Source organism: Doryrhamphus excisus, chromosome 13, assembly GCF_030265055.1.
Source record: "Doryrhamphus excisus isolate RoL2022-K1 chromosome 13, RoL_Dexc_1.0, whole genome shotgun sequence".
Lineage (NCBI taxonomy): Eukaryota > Metazoa > Chordata > Actinopteri > Syngnathiformes > Syngnathidae > Doryrhamphus > Doryrhamphus excisus.
Window position 1 is genome coordinate 12066067 of NC_080478.1, and position 16923 is coordinate 12082989.

Consider the following 16923-nt stretch of genomic DNA (forward strand, 5'->3'; position numbering starts at 1 on the left):
GGGGGGGGGGGATTTGGGGTCTTTTGTTACTGTCTGTTTGATCTGGGAATTTGCAAAAAAAAAAAATGGCCCAGAGATGTCATGAAAGTGAGAGAATTACTGCTCGGGTCCCTCACTCTTATTTTTAATCAAACTAAAGTAGCACAGGAAGTCTAATGCACTCTCAAGTCAAAGCGGCCACACACACATAGATAATAACCAAATCTAGCATAACTATGATGGTTAATTGCTAATTAGTCCTCATACATGAGAAGCCAGATCAAATGACTATTCCACTTTACTGGCTTTTGCTGTTTTGTCTGTTTGCATACTGGATGTGCTTGTTGTCGATGTCTAACAATATCCAATATAAAGACCACTTTTTATGAAACCCAGGAAAAGGGCAAGGTGGGTATGTGTTTGTGGGTGGGGTTCCTTTCTCATCTTCCCCTGAGGGTGTGATAAAAAAACCCTTAATTTAAACCTTTTTATGGTTTAACTTAAGCACATCCCGCAGGTGTTTCACTCCGGAATACATCTCTGAATTTAGCTCGCTCGTTTGGTCTCGCTTTAATGTGCTTGATTGTCATAAAAGACAAGACTTCCTTAGCTTTCAAATTTGTAAACCTCTTACCTTGGGGGGGGGGGGGGGGGTGTTAATGGAAAAGGTGTAAAGACAATAATCGTCACTCAGGAGTGAACCAGTATGTAAATATGAAACAGGTTCAAAATGTGTTGATGGTGGGTGGTTTGTTTTAAAAGCCAGTGTGGTCCAATCAACATCTGTTGTGGAATACTGGTCGAATACTAAATACAGTACAATGGTATCTCGCTTTTTGTGATTAAGCCATACCAAAGTGTACCAAAGGAGTTTATATTGTATGCATTGTTGGGCTGGAAGCCAATGGAGGTTAAAGAGAATGGGTGTAATGTGGTCAGAATATTTAGTGTTGGTAATATTCATTCATTCATTCATTTTCTACCGCTTTTTCCTCAAGAATTCCTGCTGAATGCTGTTAGAGAGAGGGTCAGAGTCGGGAGATGTTGCGAAAATGGAAGAATGCTGTACGGGCAACATTATCGATGTGGGATTTGAAGGAGATTTTGCTGTCAAGGATGACTCCAAGGCTCCGAACCATAACATAGGTATGAATGTGAGTGTGAATGGTTGTTTGTCTATATGTGCCCTGTGATTGGCTGGCGACCAGTCCAGGATGTACCCCGCCTCTCGCCCGAAGACAGCTGGGTTAGACTCCAGCGTTAGAAAATGAATGAATGAAGTAACAAGCGGGCGGCACGGCTGTCTAGTGGTTAGCGCGCAGACCTCACAGCTAGGAGACCCAGGTTCAATTCCACCCTCGGTCATCTCTGTGTGGAGTTTGCATGTTCTCCCCGTGCATGCGTGGGTTTTCTCCGGGTACTCCGGTTTCCTCCCACATTCCAAAAACATGCTAGGTTAATTGACGACTCCAAATTGTCCATTGGTATGAATGTGAGTGTGAATGGTTGTTTGTCTATATGTGCCCTGTGATTGGCTGGCGACCAGTCCAGGGTGTACCCCGCCCCTCGCCTGAAGACAGCTGGGATAGGCTCCAGCACCCCCCGTGACCCTCGTAAGGAAAAAGCGGTAGAAAATGAATGAATGTAGAAACGAGCAAAGCTGGTCGTTTGTTTGTTACACGCAATATTGTACGATAACTGAAACAAAAATGTTGTCAATTTTTTTTTGTAAACTGAACCATTTCAAAAATGGGGCATTCAAAAACCGAGGTTCCACTGAACTGTTTTTAAATTCCTTGTTTAAAAAGTTGATGTACTGACTTTAATGTATTCTTCTTCCTGTGTGCGTGTGTGTGTTTTCCCACTCATTTAAAGCTGTCCCCTCCAAACCCTCCCATCACCCACTCCCCTCCTCCCTTCTTCTCCTGCTACCTGAGGAGCTGTCAGTCTGGATCGCCGCGCTGTCAGTTCAGCCTGTCAGACTGAGGGACGTGTTCTGATCGGCCGCGGACACTGATAGACCTGTCAGGTGAGATGACAGCCACAAGTGAAGACGCACACAGACAGGTACATGTAATGTGACAACACTCTTTCATCTCTCCACCAACACACCCCCAGCCCCCGCACCTCCTCTTCCGAATAATACATATCCACACGTGGGAAGTTTGCTGATGAGTTGAGGGAAACTTTTGATCAGAGAAGATGTACTGAGGCCATGTGACTCCAGCTTTAGATTGATTTCCACATGTTTAAAGATTACACGGCAGGGACGCTTAAATACTGTATAATGATAATATTTTAAAGGACAAATCTCTACATTGTTTCTACATTTTACAATTGCTTTGAACACTTTGCATACAAATTATACAAATAACAATGGGCGATGCCAAAACTCAGTTCAGCTGGTTCGAGTTGACCTCTACCTGCCATACCCTGAAGGAGTATGGGTAAAAAAAAGAGGCTCAAATTAGATTTTAAAAAATGCAATGAGTGAGTTGGGGGTAGGAGGACAAGAAGGGGAGTCAGGGGGAGGGCCGACGGTGGTGGTGGTGGTTGTAGGTGGGGGTGGGGACGTGGGGGGTGGCTCGTGCCAAGTGACACAAACGCCCCTTGGCAGCCTAATTAAATTTTCCACTTTTCCACACTCACATTAAGCGTCCATTGAGCTGGAAGGAATGGACGCAGTGAAGGAGTCGACCCCACGAAGAAGACCTTTTACCCCCATTAAATTATAACTTGAAGTGTTGTAAGATGCCAGTTCATATATGGGCGTTGTTTTGATATTTTGTTGTTTCAGCAATCCTAAAATGGCTATACCTTGGTAGAATGTCACAAAGTAGAGCACAAACCTCCAACAAGGCTGAATACAATGTAACGGTCATATATAAATATCTATTTGGCTACTTCCTGGTTCAGGGAGAATGACAAACAGGCAGACAGTGTCATTGTAATTCTGGGAGGGTAAAATTGAGTTCTAAATGGTGTAATCCTGATAGCTACCATTTAATGTTGAATGACTGCTGCGAAACAAGGTCAAGACCCAACAGCTTGAATGTGTGATTTAGGTTCTTGTAGTACGTATGAGTTTAGGAAGTATTCCGGGTGCTTTCCTTTGGAGTAGTTGCATTAGATCAGGGGTCTCAAACTCAATTTATTTGGGGGTCACTGGAGCTCGGGTCTGGGTGAGACTGGGCCGCATCAGGTTTTCCAAAAAAAAAAAAAAAAACGCATTTATTAAAAACAAAAAATTAAAAAAAAACTTTGCTTTGGTTCCGATTTTCCACAAGAAAAGCTCTGATAAAACCTTCCACTGTTCTCAAATATCTCACTTTTTATTTTTCAACACAAAATAAGATGAAAAATAAATAAACAAATCGAGAATAAAGAAAATCAATCAGTAATAAATAAACAAATATAATAATAATAATAATAAAAAGGCAAATAATAAAAACTTAAGAAACCACATATAGTTGGTGGGTAGACAAATTATTTTTTTCAGATTAAAATTAACAAAGCATTATTAGAGCCCTGTAGACATGACAAAACACGACTATAGTCACATTTATACTCTTTTTATTTACAACATATTGCGCAACTGCAGGGTCTTGAGACACATGCTAACTCGCAAACTAACCAACCTCCACTCACCTCCCGTGGTTTCCCAAACACAATTACGGCAACACATACGGGTCTTGTCTTATTTATGTCATACTATATTGTGTGGCTATAGGGGTGTTATTTTCTTGCTAGAGGGCTCTAATAATGTTGAAAACTGTATTTAGAAGGTCGTAAACAGGTTTTCTATTATCTAACTACTAAAATATCCCTTTTAAAAGGAAGCCTACTACTTATCCTCATTAGAGTGGTGGGGATATGCTGGAGCCTATCCCAGCTGACTTTGAGTGAGAGGCGGGGTACACCCTGGACTGGTCGCCAGCCAATCACAGGGCACGTATAGACAAACAACCATTCACACTCACATTCATACCTATGGACAATTTGGAGTCGCCAATTAACCTACCATGCATGTTTTTGGAATGTTTGAGGAAACCGGAGAAAAACCCCCCACACACGGAGAGAACATACAAACTGAACACAAAGATGCCCAAGCGGAGATTCTAACCCAGATCTACTCGATCTCCTGACTTTGTGGCCAACATGCGAACCACTCAAGAATCAATATTATCTATTTAATCCATATTTTTTGAAATACTTGAAACCCTTTTTGTCTAATACTTGATGTGGCCCAGTCTTAAACAGACTAAACCTCCAGCAGCCCCCAGGCCAGTTGAGTTTGATCCTCTGATCTTCAATCATGAGCATTTAGTTTCACATTTTTTTATTTTTCAAATACGTGTCAATTAGATGACTCATTGGCATCAAAATAGATGAATGCAGTAGAAAGATACTATTGGTCCATCAGCAGTACTATTGTCCAGTATTGTCCACTAACACAACATCACACTCGGCTGAACGGCAGCATGCAAGGTGACAGCTAAAGAGGAGCCACAACATGACATGAAGTTTTCCAGTCCAGCTTGTCATGTTATCCTTATAGTATGATTCAGCCTCTCCAACAGAAATGTTTTTTTCGACTCATAAACACTTCCTGGAAAACTTCCTTTAGTGCACCTGAAGTCATGTTATTGTGTGTCCGCAGTTGCAGAAATACTTCAAATAGATTCCACAGTAAACTTTTTCAGACAGCACTCTCCTCCAAGGTCAAACAGAAAATGTACCACCAATATTGTTTCTCTGGAAACAACATTGACTCCTCAGTAATATGGTTCCGGGAACAGAAAACAACAGATTTTAATTTAATTAGAAAACGTTTTGGTAAAGTTGTTTTGGTTGAAACTGCATGCTCAATTCAGCAGCTGATTGTAGCGGAGTAGAACTCAACCAAAACCTGTTAACATTCCAAACTGGAAATTACATAGACAACCTTGTTGACGGTCAGAGATAAACTTACCCATTGTGTGTGAGCACTGTGGCTGCAGGAGGACGCGTCACTCGCAAATGCTATTTGTTGTGGGCCAAAGATGAGGTAAACAAAACGAAGAAAGACCAAAACAAATGATGCAAATGTTAAACGACTCGAATCTCATTCTTGTCAGGCAGATCATTTCCATCCCACAAAGGTTTTCTTCCTCGGAAAACAACCGAAATAGAAGCTCAGGGTCCTGTTTGCGTGCACGTTGTAGGTGGCTACTGCTCAGAAGTGACCTAAATTGTTGTTTCCTATCTTTTGACTTTATTTGTTCACTTCTTCCACCACATTCTCCAACATTTCCCCTTCTCGCTCTCTGAGCTGACTTCCATTCTCCTTTGTCTTAACGTAAAAGCATGTGTGTGACACATTTCCCTCCATTGTATCACAAATTAATATAAATGTACTTGAGAAACTGGAAAAGGTGCTGCATATTGAATGAAACGGACCGTTTTGGATTAAAAAAAAGTGTTGTTTCAACAATGTAGGACTTTGCTCTGTGACGATCCCATGCGGGGACAAGATGCGTGTTTGCTCTGCATGTCATAGAAATACTGTAAGCTATAGCAGAGGTTGACTCATATGAGGTCATTAGGTTTATTTTCCCCACACAGCAGCCTACGAGCAAAGACACATTTTGTTGCCACATGATGACCCTTAATAAGATGTTTCTACTCTGAACCTCCCGGCTCACAATTCCAGGCCTGCCCGTCTTTTACTGCTGGACCAGCACACAGTTCTCACAGTAACCTTTACTTGCAAATAGTACACAAATTGTAAATACAATACTTAAATGTGTTCAGTTTGCTTATTCTTTTTGAAATAAATCATACTTAATCATACTTTCTTACACAGGAATTATGGCTGCAGAGAAGCAACCATGCGAGGCGATGAGATTCTTGTGACTACAGGTAGGTTACCTTGCCAAGATTCATGTTGATGCACGCATAATTGCACCAATATCTATGTCATTTGATGAGGCAGGTGCTGCAGGCTGGGATTAAATGTTCTGAAATAAACTGCCAGCTTGTAAATATTGTCACCCCTGGAGAGATTAGTATGGATGCAGCAGCCATATTGTCCAAATTAGACAACATACACAGTGGGGACAAAAGAATTAGGAGATGCACACTGGGAGTGATATTGGAAGAAAATATGAAGTTTGTGGGTGGCACCACCGTGGTCGAGTGGTTAGAGCGCAGACCTCACAGCTAGGAGGACCAGGGTTCGATTCCACCCTTGGCCATCTCTGTGTGGCGTTTGCATGTTCTCCTCGTGCATGCGTGGGTTTTCTCCGGGTACTCCGGTTTCCTCCCACATTCCAAAAACATGCCCGACTCCAATTGTCCATAGGTATGAATGTGAGTGTGAATGGTTGTCTATATGTGCCCTGTGATTGGCTGGCGACCAGTCCAGGGTGTACCCCGCCTCTCGCCCGAAGACAGCTGGGATAGGCTCCAGCACCCCCGTGACCCCCGCGGTAGAAAATGAATGAATGAATGAAGTTTGTCCACATCTAACTCCAGGGGTTCTTTAGCATAAAGTGATAGGTGTAGGTATAGGTGTAGCCTTTACGATGTGAAATCAGTGTGCCCAGGAAGGACGTTGCGGCAATGCTTAAAACAACCAAATTAGGACAAATGCAGTATTACATGTTACTATTACTACATGGTTATAGCATGCACATAAAAGGCCGAACCAACTGGTGAGTCATGTTAAGAGTGCATTATGGAATTGTTTCTACAGCAGATTATCACCTGACACGAGTTGTGATTGTGATGTGTGAAGGTCTGCCTGTAATTATCACCATAGAATGCCAATCATATCCATGCAGTATCTATTTCTTCTCCGTGTCTTCTCACTGCTCGTTTCAAGTATTCCGTCACGGCGTAATCTGACACGTGAAAATGAACTGTGATGATAAAATCCCAGCAAATCCGACTGATGTGACATACATGTATCAGGTTAATAAGCAGTCTAGACATGCTGTTATCCATACAGGAGCAAGATGTTGTTGAGCAGCTGCTTTGACTCATGCATACCTGAATGTGACTAGCCTTATTGGAGGACATGCGGCCAATGAATTCATACTTTTCTTTGCACAGTCCTCCACTCCACAGGTCAGGGACGATCAAATTATCCCCGCGTTGTTGTGTTTGATTGCTTTACATGCGTCACCACGGCAACCAGTCACACGTCCCTGAAGGATGGTTATTTAATTCACAGGAGCAGTCTGTCAGTCTGGCATGCAGCCGCTATTTAAAGTGATGTTCTTTTCCACAGTGGGCATCCCAGTGTAAGTGCTCATTAGAATCATACAGAAAAAGTCGAACTTGTACAAGATGGCGTGGCGAGGCAAATAACATGGGATATTTTGCTGGTGTTAATAGCACAACAACAAATCCCACTGTCAGTCACACTGATTGTTCTTTAACCCACTCCCCGAGTCAGCACTTTGGTGCCTACGTGTGTCCTGCTGGTAGCACCTGAGCTGGGAGAGATTATCCATGCTGATCATGTGGAGATATTATCCAGGTTAGAGAGGGTATTAAATTGTGATTGATGAAAGGAAACAATGTCAGGACCATTTTGGGGTTGGGTTAAGGGGGGTAAGAAAGTACGAAATGTGAACCTGTTGACTGAAGCAGAAATGTCAATTCAGCGACATTTGAAGTATTTCCCAGTTCATTGTGAAGCAAGACTGTGAGTCACTACTACGGTAAATGTTGTAAATTTTCAACAGTTCTTTGGAACCTCACAGAGAGATAATAGCCACAAAGAGGAAATGCCCTTATATCTCACACAGTGCTGTAGTGAGATGTTCCTATTGAAGAGTAGAACACATACATGAGAAATGTGTATATTTATCATTGTAATATGCATTTTGTTTATTTAAGATAACATTCTCATTAGCTCCTAATATAATGGCATGCAGTTTTATACTGCTATTAATTATAAACAAATATAGTAACAATACAGTATCGCTAACATTATTATATTTTTAAATAGAGTTTCTAATACAGCTGTACGATGATAAAAGATAAACTATACTCTACATGTTTATAATGTGGCGAGCGTTAGTTCCCAGACGGGTCCTTGAAGGCATCTTGAGGTCATTCAGGCCAGGCTGCTTACGTCACCAGCAGCAGTGGGTCAAGGCCAGGTAAGCTTCTCACATCCAACGTCTGTGTAGTCAAAGCACACAAAGGGATGAGATGTTCTCTGTGGAGATGATTCCTTATGATGTGTGATCAAGAGATGCCTACGCATCCTGACCTGACCTTGTAATCAGCTGTCCTGACACCTCCGTGTTCTTTAAAAAAAAACAACAACAATGCTCCAAGACCAGTATAATACAGTACATTGCGATTGGTCAGCAGTAAAAGGGTCGGCAAAAGTCCAACATTTTAAAACCGCATGAGTCTGAATAGTTGGGAATGTAAGATAGCGCCCATTTAAAGTGAAATGAGTGCAACAATATCAGATAGACAGGCATCACACTGCATGGTTGGGTGTTGTGCTTTCCAAAATGTTCCCCCTCATGTGCTTCAAAGAAGAAAACAGTAACCGTATAGGAACTGTCACATTGCCATACCTTGCTTTACCCAAATGATTGCCAATGGGTGCATTTTAAATTATATTAGAACATTAATTGCATAGCAGATTAGATTTCTCCAATGCATTCTAAGCAGAAACGGTGTCGCTATAGCAACGACAAATCTGTACCACTGGCAGCTGATGAATGTTAATCATTAATGAATATCATTTAGCGAAAAATTGATTGAACATGTGCTCTAAAATTAACGCTCGGGGCAAAGTGTGACAAAAATGACATCTTTGGAAAGGTTGACATGTTTGGATTTTTCGGTGTGTGTGTGTGTAGGTCTTTCCAGAAGTAGCCCCCTCCCCTTATGATGATTATTTTCCCTTGCTGCGGAAACTTTTTTGACAACTCTTTCTGGCAAAGACATGTGCAGCAAACAGCTTTAAGGGAGCTAAGCAGAACCAGAATGTTGATACAGATTAAAATAGGAACCATAGCAGATTGGATTATACCTAATACGCCATTTCATGTAGCGTAACGTGTCATTTTCTGGGCTCTGTGCCCTTGTTTGTGTTGCATGCGTCCGAATTACAATTAAGCCTCTTTTCATAGTGTGATTCCTGCACTTGCAATGGCCGACCACATGCTTTGTCCTAAACGGACCTATACAATGCACACACAATAAGTCATTGCGCAAATGATCTTAAGTCCCATGAACGGAGGCTGCTAATAGCTACGCACAGATGACAATTCTAATGTGGCTTTAAATAAACATAAATTGGTATATTTTTTTATGCTATTTTTTAAAAAAACACCACAATTTCACAGTGATTCCCAACCACATTACTACGTAAGCTAAAGCAAAAGGTACTGATTCTAATCCTTTGGCTTTTTTTTCTCTCTCTGTTCAGGAATGCATTCCCTGAGTTTGTAAACATCCATCAGTCCATCCGGGTCGCAGGTATGCTGGAGCCTATCCCAGGGTACATATAGACAAACAGCAATTTCACTTAACCAAGCGTGTATATTTTTGGAGTGTGGTAGGAAGCCGGATTACACGCACTAAACCCACACACGGGAACTCCACACACAGAGATGCCCAAACTGTGAACCCACAGCTCCTAGATCTCCTGACTGGGTGGCCGACGTGCTAACCACTAGGCAACCGTGCAGCCTGAGTTCTTTGCTGTTAGCTCCTACAACAACAATGACAAGGGAAAGACGCGTGTTCATGTCTCACATCAGGATTGTGGATGACGGGCAAAATTCCAGAGAAAGTGCAGCTTTCGTTTAAGAGAAATGACAACATATGTCAATATAGGAGAATAAAGTTGTAAATTTATGAGAATAAATCAGTAATTTTACAAGATAAAAGTTGTACATTTTAGGAAAATAATGGCCTAATTTATTGAGAAAAAAGTTGTTAATTTACAAGAATAAAAGTCATAATATTATGAGGAAAAAGTCTACAATCAGGAAAATTAAAGTTGTCATTTGATTAAAAAAATCAAGTAAATAAATAAATAATAATAAAGTTGTAAATTCCCTAGAATAAAGTCATAATATTACATTATATCAGAGGGAATGCCTTGCTTCAGGCAAGCTTTTATTTATAACATGGCAGCAAAACAGAGCAGTTAAACACTGACTGATTAGCATGTCTTGCACTTCCGCCTTCCTTGCCCCGCCCCCTCCACATGCCAAACGTCACATAAGGTCGCCCTTACGTGACAAAAAATTAGCTCTCAGATTATTTTCATACTTCATAACAGGCATTGTCCGAGGCAGCTAAAGGAGGGGGGCTTTATGTGACCTTCGTTCCAGGGCAAAGGTAATATGACTTTTTCTCCTGAAATAACGACTTTATTCTCAGTATTTCAGACATTTATTGTAACTAGACGAGAATTGAGCTGAGCCACACCCAATGGCAGTCATTTTAATCATGTAATATCTACTAATATCGGTGTTTGGATCCATCTTGAATGATTAATCTGTGTGTCCACCTGTTGCCATTGCTACAACATGTTTGTTTAGTGGTGTGCTGACATTCTTCTCAATAAAGGTTGGGAATCACTGCCATGGTGGATCACATCGTTCCGTGGAATTTACGGACCGGGCCCGGGGCTTGCTGTGAGTCCGGAGAACGGCGGTGCTCAACGGGGAGGGAATCCCTCCAGTGTGTGCTTCCTTTTTACCAAGGAAACCCACACGGCGCGCTTTCTGACGCAACTGCCCATTTTAGGAAACATGCGTCAATGGACCAAATCAAGTGAGACAAACAAGCGTGGACACGACGGCAGCTATGACGTCCGGAACCGAACCAGAAATGTTCTATTTGCGTTGTTGTATCCACGCTGCTATCCGCGCACTGATATCCACTGGGAGAAGCAATAAGCGCCGTTTTCTAACGTTTCCCCACTTTATCCACAAGACGCCTCCACCCCTCCCTTTTAGCCGAAATGGCAACGCCCATGCGTGACGTCAGCGATTTCGTCGGCGTTGAAAAGCAGTCGCACTTGTAAGATAGTGCCATTGAAGTGAGTCATCTCCAGGAAGGAGTGTGTTTTCAAGAGAAAGAAAAAAAAACACCGAAGTGTTCCGTGAACGCCACAGCTCGCACGTATTAGGCAAGAAAGTGGAAAATACTGAGAAGGTTAAAAACAAAGGCTTTAAAGTGAGTCAACCTGCGTGGATTTCAACTTTAGTGGCAAGTTTGCGCACCTTGCAATTCTTCAATAAACAGTAATCCTTTAACATCACCACTTTTCCATCACTCCACTTTTTCTGGAGAATCAACAAGCGAAATCGAGGATTTTATTTGAGTTATTTTTTTAACCATCCTGTCGGTGCCTTTTTTTTTATACGAACAGCGAGGATTTCCCCCCGATTTAAGCTCCACGCACAGTCTCTTGATATCTTCTTCTTTCCTGGATCATGTACCAGGACTACTCCGGGAATTACGACACCTCGTCCCGCGGAAGCAGCACCTCTCCGGCACAGCCTGAGTCCTTCACCAGCGGCAGCAGCACCATCGGCAGCCCCATATCTACCTCAACATACCAGGTAACATCGTATGAATGCTACCTGTGTGTATATAATGTAGTGTGCACCAGTCTCTGGAGATAATATTGGTGTAGTTAACCCCATGCATGATTGCTCGTCAGTTTAGCGCAACATAACACATTCTACTATAAATTGTCTGGGTATTTCGCTATAAAATAATATTTGCGCATATAGCGCCCCAACTGGAGCTGCCTTGCACATACTTTACTATATATTTTTTTAAAGCGCCACAGCAACAGGTAATGCAGAGTGAAGCCCTATAGAAGGCACCTTATAGGCACCTTATTTTCAAAATAATAACATTCCCTGATTAATACTTGCACAATAATAGGACACATCGTTTCAGTAACCCTTGCGTTATTTTGAGGGGGTGGGAATCAAGAAGTTGTTCTACTACACCCACCAAAAAGTGTGTGGCTTCCCGGTTTACTGGAAGTGATTTCACACGCACTGAACTAATCCCGCACACAATGACTCACCAGATAAACAGCACCACCAACAAAAAAATTGCACCGGGCTGCCGGGATATCCGACGGAAGGTTGGGAATAACTGGAATAGGAGGACGTGCGCAAAGAACACATCAATGCATGATTAAGTGTGCAAGGCCCTAAAAGTTCAGCCTACCACCAGCATGTACTGTATCTCATAGTTTATGCGGTAAAGATGGCTGATAACAGGACAGCTTGGGCTTTCCCACATGATTCACAGCATGTGTCACTCTCCCACTCAAATGCGCACTGAATCATGACAGTGAGCAGTAATTGTGAAAAATTTATCTATTTTCTTCTTCCACTCACTCCTGTCTTCTGTGTTGATTTTCCCAGAAGTACAGGGTCGACATGCCCGGCTCCAACAGTGCCTTCATCCCCACCATCAATGCAATCACAACAAGCCAAGACCTGCAGTGGATGGTGCAGCCTACAGTCATCACGTCCATGTCCAACCCATACTCACGCTCCCACCCGTACAGCCATCACCTGACCAACGGGCAGGGACTGCTGGGACACAACCCTCTGGCCCGTCCCGGGGTCATCCGCTCCATCGGGGACGCCAGGGGCCGACGCAAGAGGGATGAGCAGGTGAGGGATGTGCAGCAAAAACATGGATGTATTGCTACATTTTTTAATCATTTGGATTATATTTAGAATTTTTTTTAATGATTCATATTCAAAATGTTAATGTTATTGCTCCTTACGATAAAAACAAGAGAAGTCACTTGCAGACACACACGCTATAGTCGTCTTATTCCTTCACCTATAGCACATTCCTTCCTATTTACCCTCAGCTCACTCCAGAAGAAGAAGAGAAAAGGAGGGTGAGGCGTGAGAGGAACAAGTTAGCCGCCGCCAAGTGCCGCAACCGCAGACGGGAACTGACTGAGATGTTGCAAGGGGTGAGTACAACCTAAAGAGTTGGAGATATTAGGAACGCAGCTCGACATTGAGCTCCTCCTAGTTTTGGGCGAGGACGTCCCAGGTTGAGATGAAAGATGTCATTATGTGGCTTGTAGCACAGACAGACAGAGGATAAAAGCCGTAGTGAGTGAGTGTACTCCACACCTAAAGATGCAACCTGGCAATACAGGTTTGACCCGGGTGGTGAGAGGTTTGGAGGCCCACATGGCCGTCTTAGCACCAGAATCAACAAATAAGTCCGGTTTTCAATCAAGACCTCCAAGTCTCTCAGGAATGGACTATGCTGCTGACAGCTGTGCATGAACGCAGCACATTGCTCCGTTTCCAAAGCCGGAATAACGCACGTTAACACACACACAAAAAAGAACAGCCTTTCACTTCCACGAGGAAAAGACACAACCATTTTTGGAATTCCAAATAAGGACATGCCATGTCGTAGCAACACGGAGCCTCCTCCCATTGCACACCTCCTTAGAAACAACTTCCTCATACCTTTGCCCATGAGTCAAAGTTCTCAGACAGGACGTCAGCTTATCTGCCCCGTCTGCCTCGCAACGGTGACATATTAATGATAAAACTGTGTGCATTGTGCTCTCTCTCTCTCTCTCTCACACACACACACACACACCTTTAACACACACTTATTAGGTAATCAAGATGCTGTATGATTATATGAATTGAGCTCAGATGACTAAAAACATCTAATGGACGTGGTGAGCATTGTGGTGCTACGGTGCTTTGTTTGAGCAACAGTGCCCTCTGTCGGCGATAATATGAAACTACGTCAGTGAATACAATGTCTAAAATATGAAGGCTTGAATCATACCGACAAAGTGTAGCTATTTTCGGTGTGTATAAATGCGAACAATTTGATACTGAAATTAATGGTTGTTTGGGGAATAAAAGGTGTGTTTTAAGCCTAGCTTGGAAATGTTGTGTGATATTGTTTTATATCTTATGCTGATGCCTATTTTGTCATTTAAAAAATGTATGTACCAATGTATTAAATTACTGTGAATGAATGTATTAAATAAATGTGTATTAACTTGTAAAAAAAAAAAGAGAAAATACAATTTTAAATAAATAAGCATTAAAGCATTTTAGAGGTGTCTTACCTGTTTGGAACTGGTGCATGATCTTTTTTAATTTTGCATTTGGACACTTGTTTTTTTTCAATTGTAACCCCAATGCAGATGGACACAGAAAATAAATTGTTCTATCAACCTTTTTATCCAGATTTGCACCAACATGCGGTGCAGCCACGCATGGCGCTTTAAGTTTTGTGATCAAAACAATAGCGTTCACAAACAAAAAAAAAACTCACACTGTGTTTTTTTTCCCCGATTTGTTGTTTTCTCAGGAAACTGAGAAACTGGAGGAGGAGAAAGCCGACCTACAGAAAGAAATCGAGAGCCTCCAGAAGGAGAAGGACAAGCTGGAGTTCATGCTGGTGGCTCACAACCCCGTGTGCAAGCTGCCCAATGAGGATCGCCATCAACCTCCAGCGCACCAGCCGCACCAACAGCACCAACAGCACCAGCAGCACCAGCAGCAGTGCGGCCCCCTGCCCTTGACCATGCGCCCCAACATGGCCACCCGGGCCCACATGAACCATGTGGTGGTGAAGCAGGAACCGCAGGACATGGAAGCAGAGGTCGGCAAGCCCCAGCATTCCGTGATCAAGCCCATCTGCCTGGGTGGGGGTTGCATCGGCGGCGGGATGTACTGTGCAGACGCAGACAGCCTCAACACGCCTGTAGTGGCGGCATCCACACCGGCCGCAATGCCCAACCCCACAAACCTCATCTTCACCTACCCGAGCATGCTGGAGCCCGAGAGCCCCTCGCCCTCCTCCGAGTCGTGCTCCAAGGCCCACCGGCGCAGCAGCAGCAGCGGCGACCAGTCGTCAGACTCGCTCAACTCGCCTACGCTCCTGGCCCTGTGAAGCATCGCACAGGAAAACACTGTGGCAGAAGGCGAGCACGGGGATCAGAGCCCAAAGCACATTTGGAGAGTCCAGACCAAGCTGACCATGTGAGCCATTCCCCCTTTTTGAGCAGGGAGACCCCCGCAAGGGCTACGCTGCATGTTTCTTCTTGTCCTGCTTTTCAGTCTGACTCGTACAAAGTGTGTGCAGCAATCCTTAAAAACCCGTCAGCTCTTACTGTGTCAACTTGTTTACTCGAGACCCTTCAAACCTGGCCGTTGTGAACTCAGATGATGATACAAAACCAGTTCTTTATCATATATCTCTATTTTTGGAAGAACGAATTACAATTACAAGCCATGAGGCCACTTGCACTCTGCCAAGACCAATCAACACATCACTAAAAGAAGCCGCCACGTTTGACTGGACCAGAGACACACATGGACCCTCATTCAACTCTCCAACGTATACTTTACGGCCTCGGTGTGTTTTTGGAGAACATCTGCCTGTACAAAAGCATCGTGGAGTCAAATCTACCTTCTATTCCGACTACGTTAGTATTTTTCCTCCTGTTTAAGACAAAGTGTGTGTGATTTCCATTGATGTCAGGGATATCGCTCAAGTAGAACCTCCCATCGTGAAGAACGCACGCGGTGTGACAGTCTTACCATAAATACGGGTTCATTGTGCGACATCAAGAAATGTTTCTTTTTCATTCTGACATTTCAAAAACGACATAATAGTTGTTTCACTGGTGTCTCCTCTCCCCCTCTCTTTGCTTACATTGCCTCCCTAAAAGGTCTTAACTTTTGTCAACACTGCCAATCAGGGCAGGTCAGGTTTAACAAAACCAAAAAGGTTTGGGTGACACTTGTAATCCTTTACTCTGTCAGTCTTGTTTTTGGAAAAAAAAAAAAAAGGAAGGATTTTACCCTAATATGAGAAAAAAAGCCACTGTGGTCCAGCCAGGCTGTCACCAGCTGCCAATGATGTCAACCCTGTTTATACTGTGTTTGTAAAGCTGTCATTTTTAGCAAAAAGAAAAAAATACATAATTGTCCTTCGTACTGTTACCAGTGGAAGCCCAATTGGCTTAAGTGAGAATAACTAAAATACTGTTTCACAGTACAGAAGGAGTAATAATAATAATAATAATAATAAGACAGCTGGCCTGGAATGAAACATGGACATCATGAGGGGATGAAATACTTTGTCATGTTTTTTTTAAGTAAAAGGGACAAGTCTTTAAAACTGTGCACTGAGAAAGACAAAGCAACATTCCGAATGAGTCAACGTTAAATCATCATGCGCTGGATGCAGAGAAATGTTTTTTTTGTTTTGTTTTTTTTAATTTAAATACAATCTGCTGCTATGTGGGCAAACTGTTTTTTTTCTTAGGCAATATTTGGTCTCATGCAAATGCAAGGAAAAAAACAGCTTTTTTATGAAAAAAAGAAACAATAACCAAAAAAAAAAAGTCTGATGTGTCTGTATGTTGACATTTTGGGCAGCCCCTCAACACATAGGAAAGCCATTGACGTAGATCTTCTACTGTATATGTCATCTACTGTCTATTGCCTGTTTTCAACTACTATTACCTATTTTCCAAATGCTTTAACTGTTAAAAATGATTCAAAATTAATTAAAAAACAGCAATATGTATATAGCAGTGTTTGTTAATTTAAATAAATCGTAATAAAACATGATTTTCACCTTGAATTTGTCTTTATTTCCCCCCTCCCAATTTGTCTTTAATTGTAAAGAAAGAAACAACTTAATGATATTAAAATTAAAGTGTCCTATTTTGTATCATATAGATACATTCTTAATTGTACAGTTTGAAAATTGTCATAAACTTCCTCGTGGTACTAATACCCTCATTTGAGAACCACTCATTTATAGCACTCATCCTCAAACATGCTCATACATAAGGAAGACACTAATAAGTAAAGTGCACTTCATGTTTTCAGGCAAAGTGATTACAAAGAGATGTTTAAATTTGTG

General features: G+C 42.4%; 2 protein-coding genes across 6 annotated transcripts in view; both read left to right on the forward strand.

Moving 5' to 3' along the window:
- Positions 1-2008, forward strand: part of babam2 (BRISC and BRCA1 A complex member 2) — a 98431-nt gene extending 96423 nt beyond the window's left edge. For all 3 annotated transcript variants that reach the window (XR_009132327.1, XR_009132329.1, XR_009132328.1), the window contains one exon: positions 1855-2008. The gene's annotated coding sequence lies outside the window, so the exon portion shown is untranslated. The remainder of the gene's footprint in view (positions 1-1854) is intronic.
- Positions 2009-9500: 7492 nt separating this feature from the next.
- fosl2 (FOS like 2, AP-1 transcription factor subunit) lies at positions 9501-16638 on the forward strand. Of its 3 annotated transcripts, XM_058089947.1 has the most exons (6): positions 9501-10344; positions 10576-10643; positions 11457-11576; positions 12402-12656; positions 12863-12970; positions 14353-16638. In XM_058089947.1, exons 4-6 carry the CDS (start codon positions 12417-12419, stop codon positions 14935-14937), a joined length of 933 nt encoding a protein of 310 aa, XP_057945930.1. In that variant the 5' UTR covers positions 9501-10344; positions 10576-10643; positions 11457-11576; positions 12402-12416; the 3' UTR covers positions 14938-16638. The 3 variants fall into 3 exon arrangements, with proteins under 3 accessions (XP_057945930.1, XP_057945929.1, XP_057945928.1); XM_058089946.1 differs by lacking the exon at positions 10576-10643; XM_058089945.1 differs by having other exon boundaries at positions 9502-10344; positions 10576-11576.
- The last annotated feature ends 285 nt before the right edge of the window (positions 16639-16923 follow it).

Excerpts from the sequence above, each read along its gene's own strand:
- fosl2 (XM_058089945.1), top strand. The coding sequence starts at position 11,448 with ATGTACCAGGACTACTCCGGGAATTACGACACCTCGTCCCGCGGAAGC. Across the intron at positions 11,577-12,401 it reads TATCTACCTCAACATACCAG|AAGTACAGGGTCGACATGCC; the intron begins GTAACATCGTAT and ends TGATTTTCCCAG. Across the intron at positions 12,657-12,862 it reads GACGCAAGAGGGATGAGCAG|CTCACTCCAGAAGAAGAAGA; the intron begins GTGAGGGATGTG and ends ATTTACCCTCAG.